Consider the following 14,306-nt stretch of genomic DNA (forward strand, 5'->3'; position numbering starts at 1 on the left):
ACTGGAGGTACTTTTGGTAACTGTTTTCTTGCTTTACAGTTGGGGGTCTGGAGCAGATCTGTGGGGCTCAGACAGTGATAATCGTTACGAGAAACCAAGGATTGATGATGGTTTGCTGGAAGTTGTTGGGGTGACTGGTGTTGTCCATATGGTAAGTCAGTCGTCTGTATATCGGATTAGGTGAACGTATTTGTTAAAATAGAAATATGGCCCAACTGAAAATGTGAAGGGAGTAAGTTGCCTTTCTACTCATTTCTCTCATGATCTAATAAACATATGACAATACACCCTTGGAGATACTACTTAAAGCCCTGCATTTTGCATGCAGGGCGGTATAAGTTGCAGTGCATGCTACATTCTTTGCTACAGGTATCATTAGCATTAGGCAGATTTAGGGCTGTGCCTGGGCACGACCTAAGGCTCAAAGTTATTGTATTTGATTGGCCTGAAGCATGGGTGATTGTATCTGACAGTATAGCAGGAGAGAATGGTCTAATGATAGTTTATTTGTGACCAGAAGTGCATGCATTGCATCGGCTTTAGGAGTAGGCACCCCAATCCCCATGTATTTCTCTGGGGAGATGCATTCCTGGGCTGACTCTCCCAGAGCATGCGGCAAATGCTGGTAAGTAACCCATGGACCTGACAGACAAGCATTACTTTTGGCTTGTGCATTGTTGAGAATCCTCCAGGATGGCTCTGGTGCAGATGAGGCATGGCAGCTGGTATTGGAAAGAGGCACGGTAAGTAGGGTCTTGCATAGCAGTCACCATAAGTAATTAGTCCATAGTGGGACAGCAATACCGGACAGTCCATTATCTCTGCTTTGCTCAGTTTGAGGGGTGGCTACAGGCCTAGATAGATGCTGAGTATCCCTGATAGGGAATTATGGTCACCACCTTCATAGTTAGTGCTGTGAGAGGGGTATGAGTGTGAGTAGTTTTACACAGGTCTAGCATGTCAGTCTTAATTATTCCAAAATCTAGGGAAGCTTGGAGATAATTTTATGATCCCAAAGAAAGGGTTAGGGAACCTTCTTAGACCCACAAGGAAGGGCGAGCTTTCCACCTGGGCCCATTGCTGCTGGGTATGGGCATCTCTAGCTTCTGCTGAGGAGGATGTAAGAGCTTCAAGAGATGCCTAATAAGCATATGTTTTGCAGAGGTCTGTTCATGGTGAGAGTAGGTCCCTGAAACCAGGCCCTCTTGGTTGAATGTCCCTAGATGTATCCCGATAGACAGATTATGCTGGGCCCCCACTGTATCTGCGTTCCTTTGGATGTTGTAATAAAGATCAGAACATGATACATTGACAACCATGTGTGAGCCTTTACTCTAGCCCTGTGCACATGGTTGGACTTAGGTGAAACCATCCCTTGTATGACATGCTCTATAGAGCTGGGAGACATGAGCAGGGGGAGCACCCAGGTGAAACTACACCAACTGCACCATATGCCCATCATACTCTACAAAGCAACATGACTGAGGCCTTTAGCCACCTCCTCTTATGAAGAAAGCAGAGTATTGCTAAGTCTCACGTGGGGTTGCACAGTGGCGAGGGTGCCAAGGATAGGGAAAATAGAGCTACACAATTAACCTTAAGCCTAACAACAAGGTTTTTAGGGTATTTGTGGACTGTTTGCACAGAATTGTTATTTTGGTCAAGCTGTTATTTTGAAAATAAATATTTTGTTTCTAAGTGGTCATTGTACAGGTGTAAGCAAAGCATCTGTGTGTCCCATCTAAGGCACTCATGAACCTTCCCTTAGCGTACCTATAGAGTATGATGCAGTGAAAGATCACCTCTTCCACTGAGTGTGCCAAATGCACTACCTTTTGTAGGTTCAGCAGACCATACTTACATTGTGGCTTCACTCTGGATGTCTGGGCAGCCCTGTTTGTCTTTCAGGATCGTTGGCCTTTGTAATAGCAAGTCTTTCTGGTTTCTACTTTCAAATCGATCACATTTGTACAGCTGGGTTATTATTTTGCTTTCGTTCTACCCCCACTCTTTTTACTAAAGACAGAGGTCAGTTTCAAGCAGATGACCCTCAACCTGGGCAGTCTTAACACATCATCACTCCCACACATGGACTGGCTTCCTCACAAGGGCCTCCTTCCTCTGTTACTCTTTAAAGCCCAATGAGAGGGCAATATTTGAATCTACCAGGTTGATGTTGCCGATTGATATCTATTACTTTCCCCCTTGAAAGAAGCTCACCAGACCTGACTGAGACCAATCCAGGGACAATCACCTGTTTCAGAAGGTGCTAAACTGGGTTAGCCCTGGACAGTTATGTTGGAGCGACACTTAATCTGCTTCCAGTGTGCCCAAGTACGTACCGCCAAAGTATTGACATGAGAGGAAAGTTGTTCTTTAAAGTCTAACCTGATTGTTCTTACTTCGGTGTTAATATCAGTAAGGAACTTCTATAGAAAGTGTTGCATGGCCTCCACTTTACTGCAGCTGGGAGACCGGCTTTGTTGGGGCGATGTATGTGAGGTTTTGTTTTTCTTTGTGGCTTTTGATGCTAATAACTCTCACATCGTTGGTTATGTCCTTTGCCTGTTGGAGGTCATATTATTTTAATTACTGGGCCTTCAGATTCTTGAACAAGAATGATCAGATATCAACGGGTTAGGTTGGGACTTTTCAAAGTTTCGGACTGTGGGCATTAATTACTGGTCCCTTCACCCGACTTATTGGTCCTCTTCCTCACCAGTACCTTTTGTCATCTGGGGAAGAGGTCTGGTCCAGTCAAGTCCCTCGTGCACCTGGCCTAAGGGACCAATTCCCTTCAACTACCAGGGTGTATTAAGTCAGCCTCAGCTTTGTGCAACATTGTCAGTCTGGTTTATTGTGGTCCGTCAGTCAGATCTGCCTTAATCCATCAATGCCCAGATCCCAGCAGATGCAGAGAAGACCCCTGCTGCATGTGTCACCTTATGCCAATATGCCATCACTAGGAAGGTCCCAGAATACCCTCAGATTTGTTGCACACTCCAGAGATCACATTTCACTGGCCATGGTGTGCACAGGCGCTTTTTCCAGCGAGGCTCATCAGGCCATATTGCTTGTGTAGTCTGCAGTGGCCCACAGTTGGGTATTTCCATGTGCTTCCATGACTCTGCCTTGAATTGCTGCTGTCTGCATCCTTTTGCATCATAATGACGACCATCTTACCCTTCCTGTATTGCATCCCTTTGTGGCAATTATTATGTTTTAGTAACTCTTGAAATACCCGAACTGTCCTGTACAGTAAATGCCCCACATCCGCTGAGGTCTGTGGCATCTGGTGAAAGTGGCGGGGCAGAGAGAACTCACATGTATTGCTCTGAGCAAGAAAGTGAGCTTGTTTCTTCCAAGGGGAGTTCAAGGGTATAGAATGCCAGCTTGACCTAATATTGGCTGGGTTGTTATGATAATAGGAACAACAACTGTTATTAACCTGATAGAAATTCCAAGCAAACACGTGAAAGCTGTAAATGCAATTTTTCAGGCAAAGGAAAAGCGAACATAAAATAAAAGAGCTATGGCAAGGAGAGAGATTCACGCAGCATCTTCTCAACCAGTAACCCTAAATCACCATTCGCACATTCGATCTACCCACAGAAGCCACCACCACCCACTGAGCAAACAGATTCTGTACTCCTTGTTTCCTTCCAACCCCACAGACTCTACACCCATTCATGAAATCCAAAATGTAAAAGTGAGCACCAAAGACCCATAACCAGTCCTAAATCTCTGACTGTGTACATTCTTCCTCGAGGTCCTACAGATTAGTGCAGGTAGTACGTCCAATAGAAAAACAGTGCTGTGTTTCATGCCATCGCTTGCCAGTCATAGATAGAAACACAGACGATTTCCTTAAATTTAAATTAAATTAAACTACAGTTGAAACATTCCTGAATGTGCTGCTATTTGGTCAAATTTTTTTAGTGCAGTAAAGGTTTAATAAAATGCAGATTTGTGTTAAAAATAACGACTTACCAATTATACAATATGAGAGACGTTATATACTGCCATGGTCTCCTTCAAATATAATTCTTCAAAGCATTCACCCAGTTTTCAGTATTAAAACGGGTAGTGATGTATTTCTACGGTCCTTTACACAGCACATTTACACGAATTGTTAGCTCCAGTAAGCGACACATCAAGATCTAGTTTTGGAATAGGTCGGGCAAAAAAAAAAATATGTGCTCGTCTGTCTCCACTGGGTAGTTGCACAAAGGACTTGTCTTGAAATTATTCGTGGATGATGAACAAGACGAAGTACAGTCTGGAGTAGGCAGAATTCCATATCTAAACTTCAGAAAATACGACCTCGCAAGCGTGTAATTGATGTAATCTAACAATTCTTCTGCTCTGAATGCATGTTTGTGAAGAAAAGATTTGGACCGACGGCCCATGATGTCTGATGTTTCACTGTTGTCCAAAAACTATTCTTCACAACAATCTTCATCGACGCACAAGCCGCTGTCAGAGCATGTCAATACTCTCTCAAGCCTAGATCGAGCAGAGCCTGATTCACATAAACCAACCAGAGAGTCCTCTGGCTATTATGACGACTGATGATATCTATAACAGCTTCTCTACATGGTGTGAGCTCTTTAGTGCTCCATACTCGGATCCAGTATAGAATAGGGTACAGCTTTGCAAGTTCAAGTTGGTTTTAAAGCACGGTCTAGTCTCGAGCAACAGAGGTTTGCCGCGGCCAAGGTTTAGGAAGGGTCTTGAGGAATCGCTCCCTCAACACCTTCGAGTGCATGGTGCAGCAATCCTCACAGGTCTTGTAGTCATGGGGATGCTCCATGCACCACAAACACACCAAGTGGGGCTATGTCACAGACATCTGTCTGTGAGAGGCACTACATAGTTTGAAACCAGCTGGTTTCTTAGGTGACATCCTCAATGCAGGAGAGAAGAACTCTCAGAAACAGTTGGCAAAAGGTCAGAAAAACCCAGTCGAAAAATGACCTAGGGTGCTCTGACCGGATCAGTGCTATCTGCCATGCAAAGGAAAGTCGTTGGTGCGCTGGGATGGCGTATATATAGGAACCAGTACTTCAAGCATTGACAACGCCAATGCAGAGCCGAACTATGCCAGTTTCCGGGGTGCATGGTTACCGCTCAAACAAGAATTGGCAAAGCCAACAGGTCTGAACAGTGCAAGAGCTATTGGCTTTGCCAATATCTTTTAGCCATGTTGTGCATCAGTGTGGCTGCTGTTCAGCATGACTAAAAGTTAGTGGTGTAGAGTAAAATTGAGTGACGAGGAGTTGAGTGAAGTTGTTGTGGAGTATTGTAGAATGAGTAGAGTGTCATAGAATGTAAGAGCGTAGAGTAGAGTGGTATGAAGTGGTGTATGACAGAGTGGAGCGGCATACAGGGCGTTGCGTCGAGCAGAGTAGATCGTCGTAAAGTGGAGTGACATAAAATGAAGTAGTGTAGGAGTGTGAAATGGCATAACGTGGAGTACAGTGTTGCAGAGTGGAGTGGCATTGAGTATCAGAGTAGAGTGGCATAGAGTGGAGTAGAGTCGTAGAACAGAGTGGAGTAAAGTGGCTTGAAGTGGCATAGGAGTTGGGTAGAGCATTGTAGAGCGGAGTACAGTTTTGTAGAGTGGAGTATCATAGAGTTGTCTAGAGTGTCAGAGTTGAGTGGAGTTTAATGGAGTAGAGTGTACTTGGGTGGAGTGTCCTAGATTGGAGTGTCGTAGAGTGGCCTAGAGTTAAATGGCATTAAGTACAGTGAGTGCACAGTTGATTGGCGTAGAGTGCACTGTTTTTGAGTAAAGTGGTGTAGAGGGCTTTTGCGTTGTGCAGCGACGTAGAATACAGTGGTACAAAGTAGATTGCAGTGGTGTAGAGTATATTGTTTCAGAGTAGAGTGGGGAGGCATAGAGAGGAGTGGTGCAGGGTATAGTGCAGAGATGTAGAGTTATGTAGAGTGCAGTGGCATGGAGTGCAGTAGTGCAAATATATTGATCCAAAGTGTAGTGGCGTACAGTGCAGTAGAGTGGCGTAGAGTTCAGTGGTGCCAAATAGAAAGCAGTGGCATAGAGTAGAGTGGTGTGAAGTAAAGTGGTGCAGGGAGAAGTGGCACAGAACAAAATGGTACAGAACAGTGCAGTGGTGGAGAGTGCAGTGGTGCAGAGAGTAGTGGCAAAGAGTACAGTGGTGCAGATTAGAATAGAGTGGCATAGAGTACAGTAATGTAGAGCGCAATGGTGTAGAGTGGCATAGAATGCATTGGTTTTGAATAAAGTGATGTTGAGTGCATTGGCATAAAGTGCAGTGATTTAGAGTAGATTATTTCAGAGTAGAGTAAAGTGGTGTAGAGTGGAGTGGTGCAGAGAAGAGTGGAGTGTTGCAGGGTCGACTGCAGAGGTGCAGAATTGTGACATAAAGTGCAGTGTCTCAGAATAGAGTGGCGTAGAGTGGAATAGAAAATAGTGCAGTGGTACAAAGTAGAGTGGGATGGAGTGCATGGCATATAGTAAAGTTGTAGAGTGAAATGGGGAAGAGTGCAGTGGTGCACAGATTAGAGTAGCGTTGAGTGTAGTGGCATAGAGTGCATTGGTGTAGAGTGGTGCAGAGTAGAGTGACATAGAGTTCTGTGGTGGAAAGTGCAGCGTTTGAGATTAGAGTAGTAGAGTGCACTGGTGCAGAGTGGCATAGAGTGCATTGGTGTAGAGTTGTGCAGAGTAAAGTGACCGAGTGCAATGGTGTGGTGCAGGGTAGAGTGCAGTTGCATATAGTGAAGTCATGCAGATCGCAGTGGCATCGAGTGTAGTGCGTAGAGTGGCAAAGAGGGCAGACTGTTATAGAGTGCAGCGCTGTATGCTAGATTGGCGTAGATGCATTGGTGTGGAGTGCATTGGCGTCGAGTACAGTGGTGCAGAGTGACAGTTCAAAGTGTAGAGTGCAGTGGCGTAAAGTTTTGCATAGCATAATGGTGTAGAGTGCAGTAGTGCAGAGTAGTTGGCCTAGAGTGCATTGATTTTTAATGCAATGGCGCAGAGTAGAGTGGAGAGGCATAAAGTACAGTGGTGCAGAGTACATTAAAATATTGTGCACAGTTGCCAGGTGAAAGGAAGTCTGCATTTCTTTGAAGCTAATGGAGAACCTTGTTTTTTAATTGGTCGAAGGATTCAGTCCCATTAGGAGCTAAGGCGGTAGGTTGGCCAAAACAACAACATAAGAATCACTAACATTGATCAACTGTGCCAAAATACCCCCACTAGCGGCCCGTCCGTGTTCAAGTAAATGTTGAAGATGGACTGCTGCAGATATCAAAATGAGAAGGTCAGCGAAGCACACCCCAATTGCAAACGTATAAAATCTTGACAGTCTCAAGATTATATAATCAAGAAATGAACCCGTGTTACATAAATACAAGATATAATCAATGACATAGACAAATTTCAAATTTCATCAGAACAGGATGACGAAATCACGATTTTTGTGCGTTTAGTTTTCTTTATTCGTTGTTCATATTCAAACGTGAGATGCTGCCAACACGTGTTTCGTCTATACAAAGTTGGTACTCAGACTTTCTCAAGGCTGTAGACACAGATAATATAAACATAAATCTAACATATAGTGGCAACAAGTTCAACAAAACAAGTTCAATGGTCATGATACATGATCAAATGCCCAGTTAAAAAACAAAAAGAAAAAGGGGAGGGAACACCAAGATTAAGTGTAAAAAATAAAAATGGATGTGATAAAGAAGCTCCTGACAAGAGAAATATTAAAAGTGCATATAAGAGAGATGGTGTCAACAAGAGAAATGAATAGTCACCATCCACCAATAGACTCGCAAGGTATCCACGAAGGTCACATGAAACTCCTAGGATATTGTGTTAAGCGTAATAAAAAATATTAAAAGTAATACCACAAAGCACCTGGGTCACTGGATACCCAACAGACATGTACACACTGTCATATAGTTCGTGACCGTAAGAAAAGATTCTATAAAAGTGGCGGTCAGGAATATCATAAACAGGTCACGTATCTTGAGGATAAACGGATTGGGAACCAAATCTTGCGGAAGTGTATGATGGGCTGGAGCAGAAAAGCCCTAAAATGAACAATACAATATGAGAGCCTGTAAATCCTTAAGGTACGATAAATGGCACTGTTAAGAAATAAATGAGAATCAAAATCCATAAAGCTGATTTGAGTCATCGCGCCTATATCTTGATAGATACTAAAAAAAGTATCAAGAAAACTTGTAGTGTTATAGTAGTGCCAATTGAGAAAGTAAGTCATGGAACCCCTAATGTCAAGTACGGTCCAGTTTGTTCCACTGAACTATTCGTATAAATTTAAAGAAAGATCTAGAGCTTAATAGTGCAAAGCATACCATACATGAGCGTACACCTATGAAAACATGATAAACATAGTAATTGACGCATAAGTAAAATCTGTTAAAGAACATACATGAGCATTAGCATACTTGGAACATTATATATATGGCCCCTCTGACGTAGATGCGAATAAAGTTAATAGCATGAAAATAGTAAAAAAGGGTCACCACAAACTCAGCCTATTTGGGAGCATGAGTGAGCATCAGCAGATATAAACCAATCTATAATGTGACCCCTGCAATTCTAGTATAAAAAAGTTCATTGCGTCAATTCAATATAAGCAAATCACCACAAACTTCAATCGAGGCCAAGAGAATACATAAAAACACTGCCCCACATGTGACATATTATGTAAGTAACGCTCACCAGACGTAGAAACGAGACAGGGATAATGCTCCTATATTATGTAGAGCCTTCTCTAGTGTAATTACCCCCTCTGGGCTCCAAATACAAATGCTCCAAGGTGAACCTGAAGAGATGTAAGAGACAGGGTAACATCCCCATATCAAAAAATGTAAATGCGCATGTAATGACGCGCTATCTCTGAATCAGAGCTCACCTTTGTACAAAAAGAATGTGCGTACATAAAGTCCGAAGTGATAAGGTCCCCAATGTAAGCAAAATAATGTTGAACGCGACCTAGGAAACACGAGTAAAGAAAAAAGAGAAAGCAAGTGCGTAAGTTATTCACCTATCAACACTAGTATAAATTAATCCTAGCCAGTTATTTCTGTCGCACCTAATAACATTCACCCGGGTATTCAAAATACGTGCATACAGGTGAGCTTACGAGCCACAGTCCGTCGTAGTGTAAAAAGAATTTGTATATACACAAATATTAGTGCCCAATATAAGTTTGTGAGACTGGTATAGTATATCCAAACAATTGAATAATCATGTCGGCCTGGTTGTTCGCTCACCTCGAGATAATAGGGTCCCCCGTGCTTAATAACGCGGCTCGCAACAAACGAGGCTGGCAGCCATCTTCAAATAAGGATCACACACCGTATCGGGTCACGTGATGAGTCAGATCACGTGACCTGCAACAAAAACTGAAAAGGGCTAACAAAACAGGTACCCGCTATATTGGACTGGTGTATCAATGGGTTGTACGAGGAAATAGAGTAAAGAGGTAGCTCAGGAAAAGCCCGCGAGTAAACTGACCAAAGCGTAGGTGCAAATGGAAATGAAAAACTATTGTTATATCATGAGAGTTCCACAGAGTAATCCATCAATAATCACTTGTATAAAAGACAACCAGCAGTAATACAAGAAGAAACATTGGTTACAAAACCTAATAGACAGCATAAAAGGTAGCATGTTAGTAAACTGCAAAAAAAGAAGCACAGGATAGTAGGGAGATAAGCAATATAAAAGATCAGAACAGAATCCAACTACACCATTTTCAGGAGAATACTGTACAAATCTTGATATGGATTTTTTGTAGTAGACATTCCAATACTAATTGGGAGTAATGCTTACAGATTTATCACAAAATGCATTACATTTGGATCATTTTTCATGTTATATAGCATCAATAACGTAATGTAAAGACCTAGACTGGTATGACCAAATGACAGAACAGTACAGCAGAACATATCTAGCATCATACTTTACAGTAAAACGATCAAAGTATTCCCTATGTATATATGACACGATGGCCTAGGTCAATACAAAGGTAAGACGACTTAGACAGATGGAAGAAGGTGACAATACTCTTATTTATATAGGGGCATGTTAAGCATTCATTTTGACAGCACCTCAATCAAAGTCATGTCTATGCATAGTGAGACAGTAAGATAGATATAACAATCTACATAAGCTCCTTAAACATCAATTTTAGTCTCTTAAGAAGACATGCATTTCTCTGTCTGTATTAAGACCTTGATCCACTGATTGTAGTTTGATAAGCCACTGTGCTTTAAGTTTTGTTAGAGCAAGGGTCTTATCGCCCCCACGTGGATCATCTTTCAATACAGCAATGCCATGGAATTTCAAGCATGTTGGGTATCTAGTGACCCAGGTGCTTTGTGGTATTACTTTTATATATTTTTTATTACGCTTAACACAATATCCTAGGAGTTTCATGTGACCTCCGTGGATACCTTGCTAGTCTATTGGTGGATGGTGACTATTCATTTCTCTTGTTGACACCATCTCTCTTATATGCACTTTTACTATTTCTCTCTTGTCGGGAGCTTCTTCATCACATCCAATTTTTCTTTTTCACGTTTAAACTCAGTGTTCCCTCCCCTTTCTCTTTTTTGTTTTTTAACTGGGTATTTGATCATGTAATACGACAATTGAACTTGTTTTGTTGAACTTGTTGCCAACTATGTTAGATTTATGTTTATATTGTCTGTGTCTACAGCCTTGAGAAAGTCTGAGTACCAACTTTGTACAGACGAAAAACGTGTTGGCTACATCTCATGTTTGAATATGAACAACGAATAAAGAAAACTACACACACAAAAATCCTGATTTAGTCATCCTGTTCTGATGAAATTTGTCTATGTCCTTGATTATATCTTGTATTTATATAACACAGGTTCATTTCTTGATTATATAATCTTAAGACTGTCAAGATGTTATACGTTTGCAATTGGAGTGTGCTTCGCTGACCTTCTCATTTTGATATTTGTCGCAGCAGTTCGCTTTGATCAGCTCTTGTCATTCTCTGGTAGTGAGTGGCACTGGTCTCTAGAGCACTCCGACTGTATGTACAGCAATCTTGACTCAAGTGTGCCCTCAATACATGATTAGCTTATATTTGTTTATGTTTTGATGTGCGGTTATTCCCTGACAGGGAGCACTACTACCAGCTTGCTCTTACGATGGACTGCTGCAGCACGGAGGATCCTCTGTGATGAGTGACGTGAGAGCACTTGCATCATTATGAAGGGCTTCATTGCGCAGTGTGGGAAAGAAGTTCATCGCTGTAGGCTGGGACATATTTATAATGAAAATTAAGGCCTGCAAAAAGCTAAGCCCTACTTAAAAGAATCTTGCACATGTGCACAGAGGGTTTATCTGTGCTTGGATGCCTGTCCTTTCTCCAAGCGATTGTGAAGCAGCCTGGCACCTAATCTCACAAGAATTGCAAAGTTAAGGGAAAACCTTTTTAAAGACCTAGAAATCGGGTAAGCGGAACCCTAGTAGAGAAACTTCCTCTGTCTGGGGTGTACCCGATAGCTCTTCCTTTAGGATAGAGGTTACGTTGAATTGCTTCGAATGAACTCTGCTGGCTGTGGGAGATCTGTGCATGGCAGCCTGGAATCTTCCGAATCATTAGTTAACCTGATAGAAGCCCTTTATTTTGCTGGTTTACATTGGGCCAGCTATGTCAGTTTCTTCCTCATTTACACTGACCTCGCTCATTTAAAGTGGGATTGGGCGTTAGTTAAGGTCTGTGACTATTTTGTGTTTTAAGTCCGCATGCGGGTGTATGTGTGACCTCCTATGCTATTAAATTCTGTGCTGTTACTGCCTGTGGCTTCTGTGCTGTTCAGGTGCGACAGTACACTGCACTCGGACCCAGGCTTTAGAGGAGCCAGCACCCCTGGACATCATGCAAAGCATAAGCCTTCTAGTATGTTGACAATGTAACGTGGCTAAAAAAAAAGTAAATCCCAAGGCCCTCAGTCTTGTTGCATTCTATATTCCATACTGACTGTGTATTGCCAGACAGTAAATTGTTCATTCTATCTCGGAAGTCTTAGTACATTGCAACTTCTGACTATTTTACACCTACAAGGAGAGTAAAGAACCTGTTCATGTGTAGACTGTAAAGATGAGTTGGAGAAGCAGGGCAATCTTAAGGGGTTCACCCGTCAGAGTCATTCTCTCCATACCACGCTCCTCAATAGCCCTTGGTCCTGATGAAGGGAATTGAATCATTGGGGACGGTGGTCCAGATGGATTATGAGCAGAAGACGAACACTGATGGAGTGGAATAGAAGGCGGACTGTTTACGTCAGACTCACGTAATTTCACATCACAAATGAGTGTCTGAGGATGATCAGCGATCTGGTAATACTTTAAATCTTGTATTTAAATTACAGTCACTGTTTATGCTTCATGAGGAGAAAATGAAGCATATTAAAATAGCACATTAAACTCTAAATAAAGGTCATAGATTAATAACAAATGGCTATGATTCCTTTTTTTATTTTTTATTTTATTTTATTTTCCTTTTTCACTAATACAACTCAAAAGAAAAATCATAAACACATACGATATCTCTCAGAACTTGTGAAATAAAAGTACACAATTCTACCATAGTAAATCCAGTCTGATGCAATAGTAACAGACAATGATGACAAAAATCAACATTAAGCATGTAGCATCCCAATGAGTTGAAACTATATAGAAAAAGCATTGACATAGCCAATAGGTCTCGCCTTTCGGACCTTGTAAGTGTTTAGCCATGCAACAGTTGATGTTGTTGCACCAAGGATATTGTGCTGCATAAATAAATACTTATAAGGTCCCAAAAGCGAGACCTATTGGCTAAGCCAATGCTTGTTCCATTGAGCCCTCCAGATATAAATATTGTGCCAATGTAATCCAATTTCCTTCTCGGCGCGTGTCCCTCCTTGTGCCAGTTGGATATGCCCCCTTTAGTAATTTAAACATGCTGAGTCATGAAGTAGGCGAGATAAGAACCAAACAGAGCAGGCTCACGTGACTCTCACCAGCCCATCTTCTAAATGTGCCTCCATCCAATACCCAGAATGCTTGCCCAGTGTCAATGTCACACCACTGCTCAGCTGTGGTAGCAAAGGAGGGCTGCTGGAATTTTGTGGCAGTGGCAGACCAAGCTATGTGGCAGAGCTGACTAAATCATATGGCCTGAGAACAAATTACAAGGCAAGAAAATATAAATGGAATCATTTGGCATATTGTGCGATTGAAGGGAAAGGATGAACCACGAACGGTTTCATTTATTGCCTGGCGATTTTAATATTTGACTACAGTGATGCAAAAGAAACGCCGGAAGTTTAACAATCCATAGGTTTCTCACAAAACGATACAAGCATGTGAATGCCATTGTACGAGCAGGGCACTTTCTGCCTCGCACAGTAAAACAGATTGAGTAAAACGGATATATCGGCGCACTCAGCAGAAACAAGCTTCCGTGTGCACCCTTTAGAAATAAAAGAAGTGCCTCTTTCACGCAGCGCTTCACTTCTATCTTCCAAAACTGGTTCTAGTTTTGGAAGAACCTGAAAGTCTGGAGCGGCTCTTTCTACTGAGAAAGATCTGCAGGACGGGAGCGTGTTTGGGATGCTGGGGTGAAATAAAAGCTACTGAGACCTGTGACTAGTGACCATGGCATGGTTATGGGGTTATGGTAAAGTGACCCGAGTTGCTAAACTCTGCCAAAATACGGATAGTAAATTATGGGGCAACTTTACACTTACTCGAAAAAACAGCAGCGGCTGAAAACAAGTTGGCCTGGAGTGCGCCTTGAAAGAGACACAGGAGGGCAGGAGCGTGACGCTGTGAGCGTGCACGTTGGCGTTCCCTGCAGCTCGCGCGTTCACAGACCGGTGTCTGCTCGTGCACGGGTCTGTACCACTTGGAAGGCCTTCACAACGACAATAAGGCTCGCTAGCGGCAGCGCTTCGCGCTGCAACGCCAAGCGAGCCCTAAAAAAGGAGAAAATGAAACAAACATTTGAATAATGAGAACAAATCATCCCAAATCCAGGCATCTAGCCTGACTCTGGTGCCATGATTCCAGGAGGGGTCATTCTGACTGACCAGCCCCCCCTCGTAGTGGCAGCTGGAGAAGGAGTCTCTCGAGCTTGCGATGTCATATAAGTGGTGTAAAGACTCCAAAAGTTTTTAGGGCGATTCCTGGGAGGCAACAATTCACTATACACTTCCGTTTGGGTATCACAGAACAACATGTCTCTGGACCATTGTGC

General features: G+C 42.6%; 1 protein-coding gene across 1 annotated transcript in view; it reads left to right on the forward strand.

Moving 5' to 3' along the window:
• Positions 1-14,306, forward strand: part of DGKQ (diacylglycerol kinase theta) — a 1,232,715-nt gene that overhangs the window by 1,188,580 nt on the left and 29,829 nt on the right. Inside the window, exon 21 of the mRNA XM_086961841.1 lies at positions 40-151. Within this exon, the coding sequence (XP_086817967.1) occupies positions 40-151 (112 nt within the window). The remainder of the gene's footprint in view (positions 1-39; positions 152-14,306) is intronic.

The sequence above is a fragment of the Lissotriton vulgaris genome, chromosome 3_1, assembly GCF_964263255.1.
Source record: "Lissotriton vulgaris chromosome 3_1, aLisVul1.2, whole genome shotgun sequence".
Lineage (NCBI taxonomy): Eukaryota > Metazoa > Chordata > Amphibia > Caudata > Salamandridae > Lissotriton > Lissotriton vulgaris.